The sequence below is a fragment of the Hakea prostrata genome, chromosome 9 (assembly GCF_041222555.1).
Source record: "Hakea prostrata isolate BN-2017 chromosome 9, UWA_Hpros_2, whole genome shotgun sequence".
Lineage (NCBI taxonomy): Eukaryota > Viridiplantae > Streptophyta > Magnoliopsida > Proteales > Proteaceae > Hakea > Hakea prostrata.
In genome coordinates, this window is record NC_142608.1 from 43,124,311 (window position 1) to 43,143,905 (window position 19,595).

Consider the following 19,595-nt stretch of genomic DNA (forward strand, 5'->3'; position numbering starts at 1 on the left):
GTTTTTTTTAGAATATAACTAAATATTTGAAATTTTTTATATTTAATCCTAATTAGTTTATTTAGTTCAGCTATTGCTTTTACACATGAATTATAATTTTCTGTGTTCTAAGATTTTAATATGTTATACTACATTACTACGTATAAAAACATACACTAGGTACATTAATTACTTTGATTTTAAGAAAAAAATTATATTTAATCTTATATTGAAATGTCACCAATCACGTGCATTGCGTATGCGCGCTTCTCATAAGAAAAAGGGAAAGAAAAAGGCGATGCAAACGAAGTTAAAGGCGGCTGTCGCCTGAGACCGAAGGGGATATTTTAAATCGAATTCCGAACTGGTGGTGCAGTGTCAAAACTGAGAGTTGAATGCATTTGTTGTTTCCCTCGATTTCTCCGTCCTCACCTCATTCTATAACTTCTACACTTCCATTCTAGCCTCAAACCGAACCTCTCTCTCTTTCGCCGTTTCTCTGTGCGTCAAGAAGCAAAATGGCAGCCATTATGCGAGGGATTGGAGCTGCCGCTTCTCTGTCATCGTCGTGTTCTTTCGATTCTAAGGGATTTCAGCTGGCCTCTGTCAAATCCCTACCAGGTTTTCATTTTTATCGTTTCAAGATCTTCTTTCATTTCAACCGATCCATTTTTATGTTTGATTTCGGTTGTCATAATGATATTTCTGATTAAAGAAACTGGATCTGATTGAAGATTTTGCTCTACTTCATTTCAGAAAGGATGGCAACTTCTTTAGTTGTCAGGTCCGATGGAAGGGTGATCCCTGCTTCTAATCTCAGAGCTCGTAATATTGGTGGTAGATTGGTTACCAACGCAGTTGCAGTTAAACATCTTAACCTTATATATAGTTTTGTAGAATAATGGATGCTTCTTGATCAATTAAGCTGAATGTTGTTTTCAAAATTTTATCTCAGGCAAAGTTTGATAATTCTGCTACATCCACAGCCTCTAAACCCGGGTACGCTCTCCTTCTTTTCTTAGCCAGGATGATTGTTCTGTTTTTTGTCCCTCACTTTTAACTGTAATCTGTATGATGATTGCTATAGACGAGTTGCCGGGACAATGTGTCTTGTGATTACAAATTATGGATTCTTGATCCACTTCATTTGGTTCAACTTATTGCAGATTTGGTAGAGAAATTGTTAATTGAGAAGTCTTTCTTTAATTAGGTATTCACAGAGCTTTTGGTGGACAGTTCATTCATATCATGAGTAGTTACTTATTCCATGTAAAGTTTGAGACTTCCTGACAGTCCAAATCATTGGTTGTTTCACCATATTCAGGTTTTTTCATGCTTTATTTAATATAAATTACTAGGGTGGCGGAGAAATTAATCTGGTTCTATTCATAAGTCACTGGAAACTGGATTTGTGTCATTATAAGTCTATTGCGATATGTAATAAGTGAAACTATTTGCTCCCTAAATAAGCTCACCAATTTCTTCCATGTTGATTAAAAAAAAAGCTCTAGTCTCTAGAACTTCTTGATCTCCATTGTTAATTCCAATGAATGTTCCTTCCACGTTCTACCTATTCTTCTTAGCTTATTATGCCTTAGACTATTTTAATATGTTCTTATTTAAATCAAATTTCTGACGGCACCTTGTCTTAGCCTAAAACTGTAAGCCATACCTCATATAACCTTGATATTCTGTAACCCTTATTTTCATGTACCATACTGATGATTTAATACATCCATGCACCAATGAGACTACACAAAAGTCCTCCATTTCTAGTCCATGGTCACCATGTTTCAGTTATTCTTTTGAATTCTTAAAAAGAGACATCCCAGAAGATAAAAGCAGGAAGCTTAGGCTTGAAATTTCTAATTATCTGGATCCCATCTTCTCTTTGATTGGGTTTTCTATATGGTTTCCTGTGTTCCTATCACTAGCCAGAAGGACTATCAGAAATGCAGAAAATAGGAGACTAAAATTTAGGTGCGTAGCCCAAGGAAGGAGCAGAAGCATTGGGCCAAATCCCCAAGTGAAGGCTTTTCTTCAGGTGGTAGGAAAGCCTTGAAGACACTTGAAGAATCAATTGGTTGTGCCACCAGTCACTGTCGTTAATACTACAGATGTCCCTCTATGATGCAAAGCTGGTTCTTGTGAATCAACCTCCAAGATAGAGCACCTCCACAGGCCCTTTTAGTAGTCGTATCACTCCCTTACCAGGTCACCTTTGGAAACTTTAGAGTTGTGCCCAAGTGGATATAATAAACTCAATGTATAGTAGATAGAAGCTGAGATCAAGAAATAACGACTTTGAGTATTGTCCCTAAACCAAGGTTAGAACTCATTTCCTTTCATTATTTTGGTCTCATTAAAATTACTGAAATCTGAAGGCAAATTTTGGTATTTTTCCTGCCAAAAATCTGATGGTCATTTCAGTGGGTTTTAGGCCAAATTAAGCCTTGAAAATTCATGGAATACCTATTCTGGCCCATATAAACACATTCAAATGATAGTTTGCAAAAAAGGGTCAACCCTAAATGGTTTTTTGGATTTGCAACCATGGTTGCCAGTATATAGTCAAATTTGAATGTATGGTTACACATTTACACATTCTTGAAGTACTTAAGGACATAAATGATAAACAAATTTAAACAAGTAATGAAGTAAATCATTCAAATGACTGTCAGCGTTTCATAATTATTCAGTATATATTCTCTATACTTAGTGTTTTCCTCTTCTTTCTTTCCTTTTTTTTTTTTTTTGGGGGGGGGGGTGTGTGGAGATGAAGCATAATCTTATTTGAACAAGTAATGAAGTAAATCATTCAACCGTATTGTCAAAGATTCATGATGATCATCACGCTGATACCCTCCTAAAGTCGTAATAGAATTGTATAGTAATTATTATATACAAATAATACCTATTATGCCATCTACGATTGAACCAACTAGAAGTCTGCTGGAGCCAATTTGTGTTGTTCTCAAAGTATAGGACATACATATGCCACATCATAGTGTTGGAGAAGAAACAAGTATAGTGCTCTTGATGTAAACTGTTTCCTGGGGGTTTCATAGGGCCTATGGTTACTTCCCCAAACCCTAGGACCCCTATTTTGAGCCAGGGTATCTTGGTAATTTTATCGATTTTGTGGTGTCCAAGATTTGGATCCGATTGAGTAGGGTTTGTTGTCTGGGCTCTAGATCTATTTTTATTTTATTATTTGGACCATTATTGTGTGTTTTATTGTAGAGTCCTTGTCTAGGTGTGGTTATAGTTGTGTTGAGATCCCCTAGTCTGAGTCTACTTTTTATTAGGACTCCGTATCTACTCTTAGAATCTTAATTGGATCTCCCAAGACTAAGTTATGATAGAGTCTTTGTCTTTGTGAGAGGTTAATTATGTGAGAGTGCTAATTAGAGTTAGTAAAGTCAATTATTTTTCCTAGTTTGAGTCTTAGTTTATTTCTTTTTGAGGCTATGAATAAAGCCTCCATTCTCTGTATTTGCAAGTTGAATTGAATAAAATTTTCTGAGTTTGGAGGAAACAAAGTTGTGGGCTTCCTTGGGAGGTCTACGGCGGATTTGAGACTGTATCTTCTTCAATTCCAGCATTCTTCTTCAAGTAAAGCAGCTATTAACCATCTCCAAGCAAGTGAACACCAACACCAGCCCCTTCCTAATCCTCTTCCCCCTCTCCTAACCTACACATAAGCATCCTTAGCTCCTCCCCACTTTCCTGTGGCAGCAGCAACTCCCTCCTTTAGAACTCCTAGATCCCCAACCCCTAACACCCCCTCCCTCTTCTAGTTGGTTGCACTCCTCCCCTTACCCTAATCCCTAGTCCTACTCCTATTTCCTCAGTCAAGCCATCATCCATTAGGTTTACAAATTTTCTGCAATTCATCTTCAACCTCTAGAAACCCTAAACCCTAGATTCATTAGAACTCCTATACCTTCCAAATCCTAACTCCAATCCCCTCACCTTTTTAGGATTAGCTTCCCCAACCCGTCTCACGCTCGATCTGAAACCCAACCCCATTCAAAGAATCCTAACCCCAGTAGGACTCTTCAAACCTAACCTAAACCAATTAGGACTGACCTAAACATATTAGAATTAGCGTGAAATTATAAATCTCCAACAACAGCCCCCTCTCAAGCACGTTCAAACCCTAGAACCTTAGTTTTAAACCCAAAACTGCACATATCCAGCTCTGGAGCTTCATTACAGCAGAAGCTGAACCTTTAGCAACCTTCATCTGAGCCCTAAAACCCCTGAAACCTAAACCTAAGTTCAATACCAGACCTGAAACCTAAGTTACATTAAGGTTACAAGCTTCAAAACCCAAAATCCTTCAAAATTCCCAGTCTGGCCTAAACTTCCAATACCTAGCACCAACCTTTGCCAACCCTACGTCCTCCAAGAAATCTCCTCTTACAAGCTTATAAAGCCTTAGAAGACTGCTGGTTCCCTGACAGAGGATCCTAGAGTGAAACTAAATCTGGGCAATCCCTACAAACTAAACCCTAGAATTTGGTTCACATCACCTCCACAGTTTGACATGTACATTACATCATTGACATGTTTAAGGCAGCCTATCCTAGTATATGGATCACCAAACTATGAAGAAACTCATGATCCATGCTATATGATACGACACTATTGATGAGTTCTATAGGAGAAGGTTTGTCCATCCATGAAGATCATACATATCCCTTTGGATAGGACTCATACTCATAAATTTTTTTGAGGTTTTGACTAGAAAATGGTACTTCTCTATTTTGATGTAGTGGTTTTTATTTAAAACCAAATTTTAGGTTTAGGGTTTCTAGAATAGATTCCCTGAACTTGAGGGTTGCCCAGAATCTTCCAGCAAACAAGTCTAAAAATATTATGGGATGTTTGTGGATCTCTAAAAAATTTATGGGAAGGCCTTAGAGACAAGTTAGGATTGTTGACAAGTCACCCAAGGGATGGTTTTGAGATTCCCAAAATTAATAGGGGATGATCTTGGATGTCTAATACTATGCCTAGGATAGGTAGAAAAGAAGGATAATTAAGCTGGATCACTATGGGTTGGATCTTGAAAAGGATACAAGATCTTTTCTATCTCTTCCTTGCACTTCCTCCTCCTTTCCCCTTTTTTTTTTACGTTCTCTTTCTTTTCCTTCTTTCTTTTCTTTCCTTCTTTCTTTCTTTTCTTTTCTGGTTTCCCCCCCTGTTCTGCCACAAGGAAGAAGAGACAGAGAGAGGGCTGAAGGGGGGGGGTGTCGTATGGTAGGGAGGGGCTAGGGGACGTCGTATGGGGTGGGTAAAGGGTTGGGGCATCATGGGGCTTGGTGAAGGCTGCTGCCAGGGTATGGAAGCAAGGGGGACACAGAATTATGGTTTTAGAGGAACAGGGGAGGGGCTGGGATTGTTGTGCAGAACAAGGTAGGGTGGGGGAGGGGCTTTCGGGAGTTTGGGAGGGTGGGGGAGGGGCTTTCGGGAGTTTGGGAAGGTGAGGGAGGGCTGGGGGAGGCTGCAAGTGAAGGGGAAGGGTGGGGAAGGCTTGCGATAGTGGGGGAGAAAGAGGAAGAGGCTGGGGTTGCTTCACTTACTTGGAAACTTGTGTTGAGCACCTGCTGGAATTTCTGAAGAAGAGTGCTAGATAGAGTTTGCTGATCTTGAAGAAGAGACTTGACTTAAAATCTGCCTTGGCCCCCTCAATTCCACAAATAGGAACCATGGTCCTCAAACTCAATATTCTTATTCAAATAATCAGACTTAAGGAACTTACAAAGAAACAATAGGCAACTTATAGTCTATTAAAAGACTCTAAAACTAATTGGGTGGAACTTACAAAGAAACAATAGACTATTTATAGCCTATTAAAAGACTCTAAAACTAATTGGGTTTCCTTTATAGATTAGGATTCCCTTACACTTAATCTCGAGCATCCAAAATAACAATAAAAGATCTAATGGAATATCCTTGAAAATAGATTCCCCCTAAGACTTAAAAACTAAAGGAACTCTTCTTGTAAATAAAGGCTGATAAGAATCTGATCCTAAAGAAGAGTCCCAAAGACTCAAGAAAACAACTCTTGACTTAAACTGGACTCCTAACTGACTAAGACTCTTCTGAAATTTTAAAATTCTGAAAATTATAATTATCCAATAATTGGGGCTTGACTGACCAAAATACCCCTCCAAGAGGGTTTGGCCAGCCATAGGTGGGCCCTTTTGGAGTGGCCATGGGGCCCACTCCGGTGTTTCGGTCAGGGGGAGATTTTTGGTTCTCATCAGTTTCATTTTGGTCGAACCAAAACTACCAAAATATAGTTGAGTTTTAAACCATGTTCTACTAGAAAATGAGCATACCTTCCTTAGTTGCTGTCTTTATATGTTGGAGAGAGAGAGAGAGATGCACAAACACCACATCTTTTCTCACCAAACATGTTATGTTGATCATTGAAACATTTTTTTCAATATTCATACCTATTTGCCCTTTATGTGAATTAGGAAAAGACATAACCCTGCACCTTTAGTGTATAAAAAATTTGAGTCTAAATCTTAAAATAGTTTAAACTTCGAAGACTTAGCTGTCAAATCATGAGTTTGGGAGCAATTTCTTTTTGGTTTTTTTCTTTTGGGGGGTGGAGGGTGGGGGTGAGGAAGAGTAATCAGAACTAATTTTATTAGGCCAGGCTGGCAAACAGAAGATGGAGTACATCAACAAAGATCCAGCACTTTTGAACCGAACATGCATCTGTGCTATCCTGAGCTTACCTGCCTAGAAATCCACCATGACACACCCCCAGGAATTGGGAATTGGCTGTTTTTATCATCCTAAGGAAGAGACACAGACAGCATAGACATGAGGATCTAGTTTCTGATTAAGATGCAATCAGTCAATGCATAAAGAGAAGTCCCGTCAGCCAAAGTATCTGTCCTACCGTGAGAAGATAAGTCCCTACCAGCATCCTAATTACTTCAGTAGACTCCCTAGAAGGTTCAGGCCGCCAGGAAAAAGGCCGAGTGCTTTTTTTTTTTTAGTAGGAGTGCTGCTTTGTCTACAAATGCAAAATGTTAGGACTGACTCCAGAGTCACCTCGCTTAAAACTTTGAATAGCACTGGTTAATGGCCGTTAGACTTTAAAGCATTCCTGTATGATCCTATATGGTACTCACCCATTCTTGTGTTACAAGCTGCAGAATTATCTCATTAAATGTATAGGTAGCAGGGAGACAGTTATCATGCTGTAAATTGGTATTTAACTGCAGTATAATACTTTGTCCATGCCTAATTGGAACTGCTGTCTCTACAATCGCTTGATCTTATTTGCATGGGATGCACATAGAAACATGGAATTTGTTGCAACAGTTTACCTTTGTAATTTTGCTTCATTTTCTCATGCAATATAGACATTATGATCATTATGTAAATCTAGGGTGGAAGTAAAGACCATTCTTATGTGGGCTCCACATAGTGAGGTTTCCATTATTGAAATGATGTAAACCCAGATCAAGGGCTAAAAGTGTTATTGTTGAAAGAAAAGATTGTAGTGAATGGCTTATTGATCAATGATCTCAAGCCCTCTATTTATAATTATTTGGAAAGTAGACTATTACAAGGAATAGAATTTTACATAAATACAAAATCTAATTTAACTCCTATACAAACTCTAATTGAACTCCTAGTAGAATCCAACACTCTCACTTGAGGCATAGATATTAGTCATGCCCAACTTGCCTACAATAGGAAGGAAATCTCTTTGTTTCAAACCCTTAGTGAAAAAATCTGTTACTTGGTCTTCAGATCTTACAAAAGGCATGCAGATAAGCCCTTGTTCCAACTTTCCTTTGACAAAAAATCTGTCAATTTCAATGTGTTTAGTTCGATTATGTTGCACCGGATTATTAGCAATACTAATAGCAGCCTTGTTGTCACAATATAACATCATAGGGTTTGGAACTTGGACTCCAATATCTTGCAACATACCTTTCAACCATAGTAGCTCACAAACTCCACGAACCATAACTCTATATTCAGCTTCGGTACTAGATTAGCTACCACATTCTGTTTCTTACTTCTCCAAGTAATTAGATTACCTCCAACAAAGGTACAATAACTTGAAATTGACTTCCTGTCTGGAGATCCAGCCCAGTCTGCATCAGTGTATGCTTCTACTTTTAGATTATCAGTGGGTGACAGAAGTATTCCTTTTCCAGGAGTTCCCTTCAAATACTGTAGTATTCTAGTAACAACCTTCATATGAGCTAAATATGGATCATGCGTGAATTGGCTCACTATCCCTACAGCATAAGCGATGTCTGGCCTGGTGTGGGACAAGTAAATAAGCTTCCCTACCAGCCTTTGGTATCTTCCTTTGTCCACTGGTTCTCTCTCTTTTTCTTTAAGTTTAGCTTCAGCTTCAATAAGGGTATCAACTGCTTTACACCCCAACATTCCCACTTCTAATAATAGATCTAGGACATACTTTCTTTGGGATAAGAATATACCTTTCTTTGATCGAGCCACCTCAATCCCTAAGAAATACTGTAACATCCCTAGATCTTTAATTTCAAACTCTCTACCAAGAAAGTCCTTCAACTTTTGAATTTCTTCACCATCATTCCCTGTGATGAGAATATCGTCTACATAGACAATGAGAAGTGTGATGTTAGTACCTGACTTTTTGGCAAATAGTGTATGATCAACATTGCTTTGCTTGTACCCAATAGAAGTCATTGCCTTCAGGAGGTGTCCAAACCAGCATTTAGGAGATTATTTTAACCCATAAATTGACCTCTTCAACCGACAAACTTTCCCTGCAGTATTGTCATCGGAGTAACCATGTGGGATTTTCATATAGACTTCTTTTGCAACTCCCCATGTAAGAAAGCATTCTTTACGTCTAGTTGGTGCAAGTTTCAATCTTTGTTCACAGCTATAGACAATAGAACTCTGACAGTGTTTAGTTTTGCAACAGGGGCAAAGGTCTCCTGATAATCAATTCCATAGGTGTGGGTAAACCCTTTTGCAACTAGTCTAGCTTTCAACTTGTTGACTGATCCATCCATATTTTGTTTAACCACAAATACCCATTTGCAGCCCACTGGTTTTTTTCCTGGAGGAAGTGCAACCAGCTCCCAAGTGTCATTTTTCTTCATTGCCTGCATTTCCTCTACCATAGATGCCTCCATCTTTTATCAACATAGGCTTCCTGCCAACTTTTAGGAACAGATACAGATGACAAAGAGGATATAAAAGCACGGTAGGAGTCAGACAAAGAGTTATAAGAAACATATTTAGCTATGGGATGTTGAGTACAAGATTTGACCCCTTTTCTAACAGCAATAGGAAGATCAGAAGAAGATACCTTAAGGGGAATAGTAGAATCTGATTCTGGAGCAGGAGACTGAAGTGGTAACGTATCACCTTTCTCCACCTGCTTTAGCCGGTTGTCATTCTTCCTTTGATAAGTCTACACCTCCTTATTCTGGTTAATCTAGTTTTGAAAGACCCCAATAGTGTGTCTCACAGGAGTGGTCTCTCTTTGGCTAGGTTCTTCACATGGTTCAGAAAACAAAGGGGGAGGATTAGAGTCCTCAGGTATATTGGCCGAAGTCTCCCCCTGGTCAGGAAACTCTTCTGGGACTCTTAAGTTGTGTTGGTGTGTGATAGGAAGGTTTAGAGTCGGAAAAAACACCTCTCCTCTAGGACTCTCCTCTAGGACATCCATGGATACAATGGTTTTTTTGGAAGGAGGATGATAACATTTGTACCCTTCTTGAGTAGCAGAATACCCAAAAATATGCAGGGTAGGCCGCGGGGAGCCAGCTTACTCTAGTGGGCTGTGATTCGGACATAACACACGCATCCAAAAACCTTTGGGGGAATAACAAAAGAAGAGGCTCCCTGAAGAATCTCATTAGGACGTTTAAAACCAAGTATCCTACTGGGCATCCTATTCATAAGGTAAGAAGCAGTGAGTATAGCATCACTCAAGTATTGGTCAAGTACATTCATAACAATCATAATGGAACGGGTTATCTCTAAGAGATGCTGATTCTTCCGTTCGGCAACCCCAGTTTGGGCAGCCGTATCAACGCAATTGGTCTGGTGTATTATGCGAGAGTCAGAGAGATATCTCTGAAATTCACCATCAATATACTCTGTGCCATTGTCACTGTGAAGGATCTTCACAATAGCATTGAACTGAGTTTTAATCATATTATGAAAATCACGAAAACATTGGAAAACTTCATTTTTTTTGTTTTAAAAGATAAATCAATGTAGAACGAGAGTGACAATCAATAAAAGTAACAAAGTACCTATGACCAGTGATAGACACACGTCGGCAGGGACCCCACACATTAGTATGAATTAGCATAAAATGAATAGTTTTTCTATTATGAAGAGAAGGAAAATAAGTAGAACGAGTCTGCTTCGCAAAAATGCAGGCTTCACAAAAAAAATCATCCTCATTATAAGAAGAAACTAAATCAGGAAATATTTTCTTAAGAGTTCTTAGAGGGGGGTGACTTAGCCTACGATGCCACTGATGAAGGTCTGATATTATCGAATGGAGGGGGGTGACCTAGCCTACAGTGCCACTGATGAAGGTCTGATATTACCGAATGGACCTGATTAGAAGATGTAGTCAGAGCAGAAGTAGATCCTTCAATCGGCTCAAGCAAATAAAGTCTATTGTCTAGTTTACCACGTCCAATCTCCTTCCTCGTGACCAGATCCTGGAAGACACAATAAGATGGGAAAAATGTCACTGTACAATTCAAGTCATGTGTAAGACTACTGATAGAGAGCAAGTTAGTAGAGAAAGAGGGAAGCTGTAAAACTTTAGACAAAGAAAATGGAGAATGTTGAATGGTCCCTTTTCCAGCAATGGAAGAATAGGAGCCATCAACAATTCGAACTTTATCTTTTCTAGAAGTTGGAGAATATTGTAAGAAAGAGGAGGATAAACCTGTCATATGATCTGTGGCTCCTGTATCAATGATCCAAGGAGTAGAAACTGAAAAACTTGAAAACTTGTAAAAGTTTTACCTGAAGTAGCGAGGTAGGAGTTGGTATGGGTAGTAGAGGAAGCAGTGGTCGAGGCTGTACCGGCAGTAGAAGACTGCAGAATACGTCACAAAGTAGCGAACTCCTCCTGTGAAAAACCAATGTCTGCAGAGGGTGTGGTGGATACTTGTCTCGAAAGATTAGCCTTTGGTTTTCCCTTTCTTTGTGCTCGTTTTTGCTTAAAATCAGCAAGGCTTCCCATGCAATTTCCAACAATTTGCCTTGCTATGATATGGTTTGTGACAATGCTCACACTTGACAATCTCCTTAGCCGGATCAGATTTAGTGCTAACAGATTGTAAGGTTGATTTCTCCATAATAGAAGTATGAAGCATGGCTAATCGATGACTTTCCTCACACTGAACAAGAGCATAAGACTGTTCTAGTGTAGGAAAGGGAGAATGACTTAAGACTTGCACTTTGATCTGATCGTACTCTACATTCAGACATGCCAAGAAGTCATATACCCGAATCTTATCAATGTGCTTCTTATAAGTAGTCACATCATCTGAATTAGTGGGATGATAATCCCCATAATGATCCAACTCCTGCCAAAGAGATCGTAACGCGACATAATATTGGGCCACAGTCAGTTCCTTTTGGGTAGTCTCATGAAGCTTCTTTCGTAGCTCATAAACCTGTGCATCATTCCCCAACTGTCCATATGTTTCAGTAGTAGTCTTCTAGATTTGGGTTGCAGTATCAAGTAATAGATATCCGCGGGCAATAGTTGGAATCATGGAATTCAAAAGAAATGACATAATAAGAGAGTCATTTGAGATCCATTTATCCTGTGAAACGCCTGTGGAAGTAGGTTTGATAGAGGTGCCCGTAATGTGTCCAACAAGTCCTCTTCCGGCAATAGTTAGGTAAGCAGATCGGGACCAAATCAAATAATTTGTCCCATCAAAGCGTACCGAAAGAGGATGAAGGGTGTGGTAATGTTCGGAGCCAGTAGGAGCAGGAGTACCATCAATAGTTGTCATGTTGACAAAATTATTTGCAATTCTTCAGTCTTCAACCTTTTGAAGTAACAGATATGTTGCAGAATGCAATAGCCAAACAACAACCCAAAACAATTCTTAGTAATGATAACACGTGAAAGTATCTCCTCAGGTTACCTCCAATTAGTATATTGTTGAACCAAAGTACACCAAGAAAGTTTCTAGGAAAGACTGGAGGGACCCAACTGGTCCGCTTAAATACTAGACTCCTTAGACAAAATTTTTCTAGACATGCACTTAATCACCCAGTATACATTTCCAGGATACCCGAAAAGAAAACAAACACGTGAATTAAATTTTTTTTTTGAAAATGACAAATACGTCCCTAACAAATCTGAATTTACAACTAAGTCCCTGAAATTATGCAAATTTACACAAGTCCCTGAAATTGTGTAAATTTGCAAATAAGTCCCTGAAACTTATAAAATTTCAATTAGGCCCCTGAAACTATGTATTTACACATAAGCCCAATGTTTGTTCCGTGGACGAGAAGGGAGGAGGAGAAAAACCTGGTTTGATTCAAAGTAGAGCAGCTTCTTCTCTTCTACTTTCCTCTATTTTTCTGGTTCGATTCAAAGCAGGAGCAGCAATAGTTGTTTGTCTTCTTCTCTTTTTTCTCTTCTTCTTTCCTTTTCTTCTTGGTTTTCCTAAACCCACTGTACTGCAGCGGAACTGAAGAACAGAGAAAAAAACTGAACTGCCAGAAAAATAAAAAAAAAGAACCGATAGTTGCGACGGGTGCAGCGGAACTGAAAAACAGAAAAAAAGAAAGAAGAGAGAAGAAAAAAATTTCCTAATCGAACTTAGGCTCTGATGCCATGTTGAAAGAAACGATTGTAGTGAATGGCTTATTGATCAATGATCTCAAGCCCTCTATTTATAATTAAGTGGAAAGTAGACTATTACAAGGAATAGAATTTTACATAAATACAAACTCTAATTTAACTCCTATACAAACTCTAATTGAACTCTTAGTAGAATCCAACAGTTATGGTAATTTTTCATAGACCTAAGGGCTTCCCAGGAATTTGAACAAAAGCGAGGGCCAATCAGGGTGTTTAGGGTATTCTAAAATTCTGAAAAACTCTGCTGTAACAGAAAGTGAGATCTGAATTTTACTAGAATAGAAAACTAGGGTTTTGGAGGGAATTTCAGTTAGGGTAGCAGAGGGAATTGCTCGACTGTCCTGCAGTTTTCAGAACTGATATTCTTGCTGTTCTGCATCTTCAGAACTTGATTCTAAGGCTTGAGAAAGGCCTGAATTGTAGGAGTTTGAAGTTTTCAGAAGTTCAGAAAAATTGCAGAAATTAGGGAAGAAGGTGAAGTGCAGGATTTTCTAAACTAGTTAGAGCTGAAAGTGTAGATGAATCTGATTTGGGTCAGGGAAGATTGGTAATCCAAATAGAGGGGAAAGGGAAGGTAAGGGGGTGAGGTTTGAAGGTGTAACAGGGGGAGGGGGTTTGCTGTATCGCTGGGGAGAAGAAAGGGGTGGGGGTGGGGGGAAGCCTACATTTGCAGGGATGGGGTGGGGGAGGGGCTTTACAGGACTGTTGGGGGGGGGGTGTTAGGGGAGGGGCTCTGGGTGTTGTGGGGCCTAGGGCTGCTGCTGGATTGATGCAGGGGCAGGGGGTTGGGGAAGGATGTGCAGGACAGGGGAGGATGGGTGAGGTCTTTGAACTTACTTGGGATGCTGTGAATGCTGGAAAGGCTGCTTGATGATGCTTGTAAATTGCTGGTTGTGATTGAAAACTCTTGAAATCTGCTGTGGCCCTACCATAGGGAACCACGACCCCACGTTCCACAAACAATAAGCTTTATTCAATCAAAACTGAATATTACAATGGAATAACAGGCTATTTATAGCTCTTAAATGACTTTGACCCAATGTGGGAATCCCTAATTGATAGGGATTCTACCATTTGACCTATACTCTTTAACTTGGACTCTAACTAATAAAAGACAAATCTCAATCAAAAGCAAACTCCTAAAAGATAAGATCCTCTTTGATAGTCTTTATTTTATCCACAAACTAACCAAATCCCAAACACAACTCAAATTACTAAACTTACAATGGACTTGGACTCTTTTGTAACTCAAAAAAATACTAACTCAAATGAAAAAATAAAATTAGATCCATAAACCTTGGATCAAGGGGGTTCTAACCAGAACCATCTTGAGCCCTAAAAGGGCTGGAAAATGACCAAAATACCCTTGGGAATTCGGCCAGCTTTGAATTGGTCTTTTTGGGTATGGGTATGGGTATGGGTGCCTTTTTTTTTTTTTTTTTTGGGGGGGGGGGAGGACCTTGTTCACATCATTAAATTTGAAACGTTATATCTAATGGTCAGATGCCATACAGATATGATGGTTTGGAATTTGGAGACTATATTTAGCCATTTCATTGACTAATTTTTGCACAATAACCATATTTTGGATTTCTAGTTAAAATGCAGTTCTTTATCTCGAAAGGTCCCTGATCAATTGATATGTGACTAGTATTTTGAATAGCTCTCCTAATTGACTTCTATTTGTTAGTGCTTCAATCATACAAGTTTAATATTAATCTGGACCCAAAAGGCACTCGATTAGTGTTTTTTAGGTATGAGTAAATTACTTGGGCATTGTCTGAGTTATCCAATGATCTAGTGAATATACCTTGTCTTTCTGATCATTATTTGTACATCCACTACTTTATGATCACCATTTCACTTAAGCCTAGTCTGTTAGTATTTCATGGTTAGTTGAAGTGAAACTTGAAATTTACAATTATAGTGACCAAAATACCCTTGATAACTCATTGTAACTTATATACACTTGATTAAATTATCATTTTGCGCTTAATCCCAACCTGATGACCATCTTCAATTTTCCCTATCCCAAAATACCCTAATTTTCCAACTAAACCCTTACCTGATGAGGAATTGGATCATGTCATTTCTTTCTAGTTTCTGTTCTTCTATCTTCATGTCTGATCTTCAGCTGAGTCTGCTGTCTGAACTTCAAAAAGTTCCCTTTGGATTTCTGCTCTCCTCGAATCCATTAAATACTTAATTCGACAAGAACTTTTTCATGAGGATTCTATAAGCATTATGTATGGTGAGCGGCTAGAGTTTTATGATGTAGTGAAGAAATATTTGGAATGCCTTTTGAACAAGGTGAGCACAGGTTAGGTATCAATAGATCTGTCCGTCGAGATTCCTAGGCAATCCGGCTGGCAGCAGACATGGCAATGCAAATGGCAGCAAGCCAGTGATTTTTCTTGGGTCATGCTGCCAAACTTTCAGTGATACCTTTTCCTACATTAGGAACTTAACAATAAGGGTTTGAACCTTTGAATAATTTCAGCGCTTTAGCAGGGAATGAATCCATGAAATTTCATAGAATATTAACAGTTCAAACTTGATTAGATTTGAAGGTTCGATTGACTGCTGTAGGTGCAAGACAGAGAAACAAAGCACTAGAGTTTATCTGGAAGAAAAATTTTCCCCGATAAATTGAAGGGGTTTCTTGATTACTTTGTAGATAATAAATGGATTTGCAGATTGCATTTTAAGTAGAGGGGAAAAAGGTGTGGAAATTGAAATATAGAAAATGTGCAATAGATAAATTGTCTTGATGCGGTTTATAACTCCTCTCTCTGCCTAGCCGACAAGACTTAACCTAAATTCTGACCAAGGAGCAAAGCCAATAGCCAAATTTCGTATTGACCCTTTTAACATTTTGTGATTGAATGACTGGGATCTATTTCCTGTGCATCTTCCTAAGTGTGGAAGATGGAGCTTTCTCCAGGAAACCACTCTCGATCACTTTACACTTCAATGCCATATAGAAATTGTTAGACATGAAATTTGGTTCTAGAGCAGGGATCGATCAATTGAAAACGGATTTGGACAGATCTAGGACGAGAGACATTACAGCTGAGCATTCTGAGTTGCAACATAGGCTTCAAGGAAGGTCAAGGACGACTAGTGACAGACAGCAAGAGTTCATTAGAGTGGGAGTGAGAGAACTTGAAGGAAACAACAATGGAGAGGCATGATCCTAGGTTATAGAAAGGTTGCAAAATGAGGGGAAGGCTTGGAGAAGCCACCTGCAGCGGTTGGAGTTTAGTCTGAAACCTGTGAGCGTTTCTGTCGTTTCACTCTTCTTTAAGGGCTTTTTAGTTGACCGTTGACTTGAAGAATCTGTTACTGTATGTACAGGTATTTAAGTCAAAATAGGTTTTTTCCTAATTCCATTTGCTTCAGGGTTAGCAGGTTGATGTGTAATGCCTTGCCTGACAGTTTGAGCTTTCGGTATTATTGACAATAGTGAACAGATACATTAGACTGGAAGTTCATTTGGGAGTGATATTTTGGAGTAGCAGACCGTCATTTATAGCTAAGGTGGTTGTGGAGATTCAGTAATGAACACCTTGGTCTTTGGAAGGAGGTGTATATGATCATCTATAAATCACAAGACACCAATAGGGAACACAATTCTAATAGAGTATGGGCGAATTATTATTTTTTTTTTTTGGGGGGGGGGGGGGGGGGGGTTTATAAAACTATTTTATGGTATTATGAAACAAAATCCATGCTCTTTATGAATTTTGTTCAAGGATGTCTTAAATGTTGAGATGCTCTTGTGTAGTTTGTTGTGGGCATGTGTTTGTTTGTGTTTGGGAAGAGGAATGGATTGAAATGCGAAATTGAGAAGTCTATTCCCGAGGATGTATTGTGTTTTTTCTAAAATGGAGTTATGGCAAGTCTGAGCTCTGAACTTTTTAAGTATAGAGATGGTTCTATTCTTTGAACTCCAGTGTTCAGATGATTTTATTGATTGTAAGCTGCTTTTAATTCCTTGCTAATTATCCTTTTGCCTATAAGAGTGCTGAGAATGGCTGATAGAAGTTTTTATTGTTGATGTCCTCAGGCATGAACTCTTGCTGTTTGAAGCCCTTCGAGAAGGCCTTGAAGAAGAGATGGAGAGAGATCCCCGAGTTTGTGTTGTAGGGGAAGATGTGGGTCACTATGGGGGTTCATACAAGGTGACAAAAGACCTGGCTATAAAGTATGGGGATCTAAGGGTTCTTGATACCCCTATTGCTGAAAACTCCTTCACAGGAATGGCTGTTGGTGCTGCAATGACAGGCCTCAGGCCATTAGTTGAGGGCATGAACATGGGCTTCCTTCTCCTGGCTTACAATCAAATCTCTAACAACTGTGGTATGCTCCACTACACTTCAGGAGGCCAATTCACCATTCCGGTTGTCATCCGTGGGCCTGGAGGTGTTGGACGTCAGCTTGGAGCCGAGCATTCACAGCGGCTTGAATCCTACTTCCAGTCAATTCCAGGTATCCAAATGGTTGCTTGCTCAACACCATACAACGCCAAGGGCCTGATGAAGGCAGCAATCCGGAGTGAGAATCCAGTTATTTTGTTTGAGCATGTGCTTCTCTACAATCTCAAGGAAAGGATCCCAGATGAAGAGTATGTATTGTCACTAGAGGAGGCAGAAATGGTGAGGCCTGGAGAGCACATTACGATCCTTACATACTCCCGCATGAGGTACCATGTGATGCAGGCTGCCAAGACATTAGTGAACAAGGGTTATGATCCTGAGGTTATCGATATCAGGTCATTGAAACCATTTGATCTTTATACCATAGGTAATTCAATAAAGAAGACGCATCGAGTGCTTATTGTCGAAGAGTGCATGCGGACAGGTGGGATCGGCGCCAGTCTAACAGCAGCCATCAATGAAAATTTCCATGATTACTTGGATGCCCCAGTTATGTGCCTGTCATCTCAGGATGTACCAACCCCATATGCTGGGACTTTGGAGGAATGGACCGTAGTTCAGCCAGCCCAGATTGTGACCGCTGTGGAGCAACTATGCCGGTAATAGCCCCAGTATGGTTAAAAAGGAGATTTTGTGCTTTTCAAACAAAGGCTGATTTTTTCCCCTAGCTCCATAGTGAGTTTATTGTCGGTGATTTTTCGCTTTTCCTCTGCATATAACTTTTCGTACTAAATTTTTTTCCCCCTGGGACAGACCGATAGTTTCATATTAATGAAAAAATTGCTGCCAGTCTATATGGGAGTTGATATTGTGATATCACGGCTATGCGTAAAACTATTTTGAGTGCTTTGATTCATGTGGTGTCCATCAACTGTGAAAGGGAATGCAAACTATTTATTTGAGAATGTGAATTTTTTTCATGACAAAAATAATTGGGGTTTTTAAAAGCAACCCCACAGGTTTACAGCCCTTTTGCACGCACGTTCCGAATTTTTTTTTTTTTGGTAAATACGTTCATTAAGGCTGGGCAGAAGCCAAGGTTGAAGGATGCAGGCAAGGAGTGGAAAGAGACCAAACTGTCGAGTCTGCAATCGACAGGGCCTTCCTTGCTACGATATGAGCAATTACATTGTTCAACCTAGAGATAACATCAAACCTACAGCCAAGGAAATCAGTTTGAATTTTCTGAATGTCCATAAGGAAAGGATCTAGGATCCAAGGTGCCTCACTCAACGGATTCTGAATAAGCCTAATGAGCTGAGTGCAATCAGATTGAAACACCACACGATCGATACCTTCTCCAATAGCATCCATCATAGCCGATCTGAGTGCTAAGGTTTCACCCAGTAAGGCAGTATCAAACTGAGCGTGTGTGGAAACAGTTTTCATCATGACTCGATTGCGGTTGTAAAACACATAGCCCAAGCCCATACGATGATGGGCTGTAAGAAGAGATGCATCACTTTTGATCACATAGTAGTCCATGGGTGTGGCTGGATATGAAGCGGTCATTGACATTTGAAATTCATTAGAGCTTTGCACAGGTGCCCTACCAACAGCAACCTCTTTCACTTGCCAGAATTGTCGATGCATATCCTCTGCTCTAGAAACCACCTATGTTGGAGATTTTGCCACCAAGTTGAAGATATACTCATTTCTAGCTACAACAAATAAAGAAAAGCATACTCAATACTTTCCTGGCTTCTATTTTATCGCGTGGGAGAGCTCTCTGCACTGCTTGCAGCCAAGTAGCAATCTGAAGTTGCTGATTTTCTGGTGGTTTATAGGAGAAAGTGCTAGCAAACCATACCTTGCGTGCAAAGGCACATTCTAGAAAAATATGTGCTGTTGATTCTATCTATTGACAGCCTCTTGAGCATATAAAATCTCCAACCATCTGTCTCTTCCTCAAATTTTCACCAGTGGCCAAACCTTCAGCACAAGCTCTCCACATTAAATTTCTGATTTTTGGGAGAGAATGTGATTTCCAAATCATGTTCCAGGTAATATTTGTGATGGTTTTGCAATTTGGGATACGAGATGTAGAAGGCTGTTGTGTTCCTTCCTGAGTCATGCGATTAGTTAAAGCATGGTAAGTAGATTTAATAGAGAATCTACCTATGTTTGCAGCTCCCCAAACCAGTGTATCAGCAGTGGGAAAAAGACCAAGGTGGATACAGCGTACAACAGCGGCATCTTGCGGGTGTAGATATGTGGTTAACAGCTCCTCTTTCCAAGATCTCTGTTGTTCATCGATGAGATCAGCC

The 19,595-nt window shown here is 39.5% G+C and overlaps 2 protein-coding genes across 2 annotated transcripts; one reads left to right on the plus strand and one right to left on the minus strand.

Moving 5' to 3' along the window:
• Positions 1-287: 287 nt before the first annotated feature.
• On the plus strand, positions 288-18,225 carry LOC149005272 (pyruvate dehydrogenase E1 component subunit beta-3, chloroplastic-like). The gene is made up of 4 exons (XM_089169621.1): positions 288-600; positions 736-842; positions 935-978; positions 16,959-18,225. The coding sequence occupies exons 1-4, from the start codon at positions 498-500 to the stop codon at positions 17,929-17,931; spliced, it is 1,227 nt and encodes a 408-aa protein (XP_089025747.1). The 5' UTR covers positions 288-497; the 3' UTR covers positions 17,932-18,225.
• Positions 18,226-18,345: 120 nt separating this feature from the next.
• Positions 18,346-18,921, minus strand: LOC149005273 (uncharacterized). Its single transcript, XM_089135831.1, has one exon. It carries the CDS (start codon positions 18,919-18,921, stop codon positions 18,346-18,348), a length of 576 nt encoding a protein of 191 aa, XP_088991957.1.
• Positions 18,922-19,595: the final 674 nt, after the last annotated feature.

Coding starts and splice junctions, on each gene's coding strand:
- LOC149005273 (XM_089135831.1), bottom strand. CDS start 18,921: ATGCATCGACAATTCTGGCAAGTGAAAGAGGTTGCTGTTGGTAGGGCA.
- LOC149005272 (XM_089169621.1), top strand. CDS start 498: ATGGCAGCCATTATGCGAGGGATTGGAGCTGCCGCTTCTCTGTCATCG. Junction 601..735: donor CTCTGTCAAATCCCTACCAG/GTTTTCATTTTT, acceptor ACTTCATTTCAG/AAAGGATGGCAACTTCTTTA. Junction 979..16,958: donor TCCACAGCCTCTAAACCCGG/GTACGCTCTCCT, acceptor TGATGTCCTCAG/GCATGAACTCTTGCTGTTTG.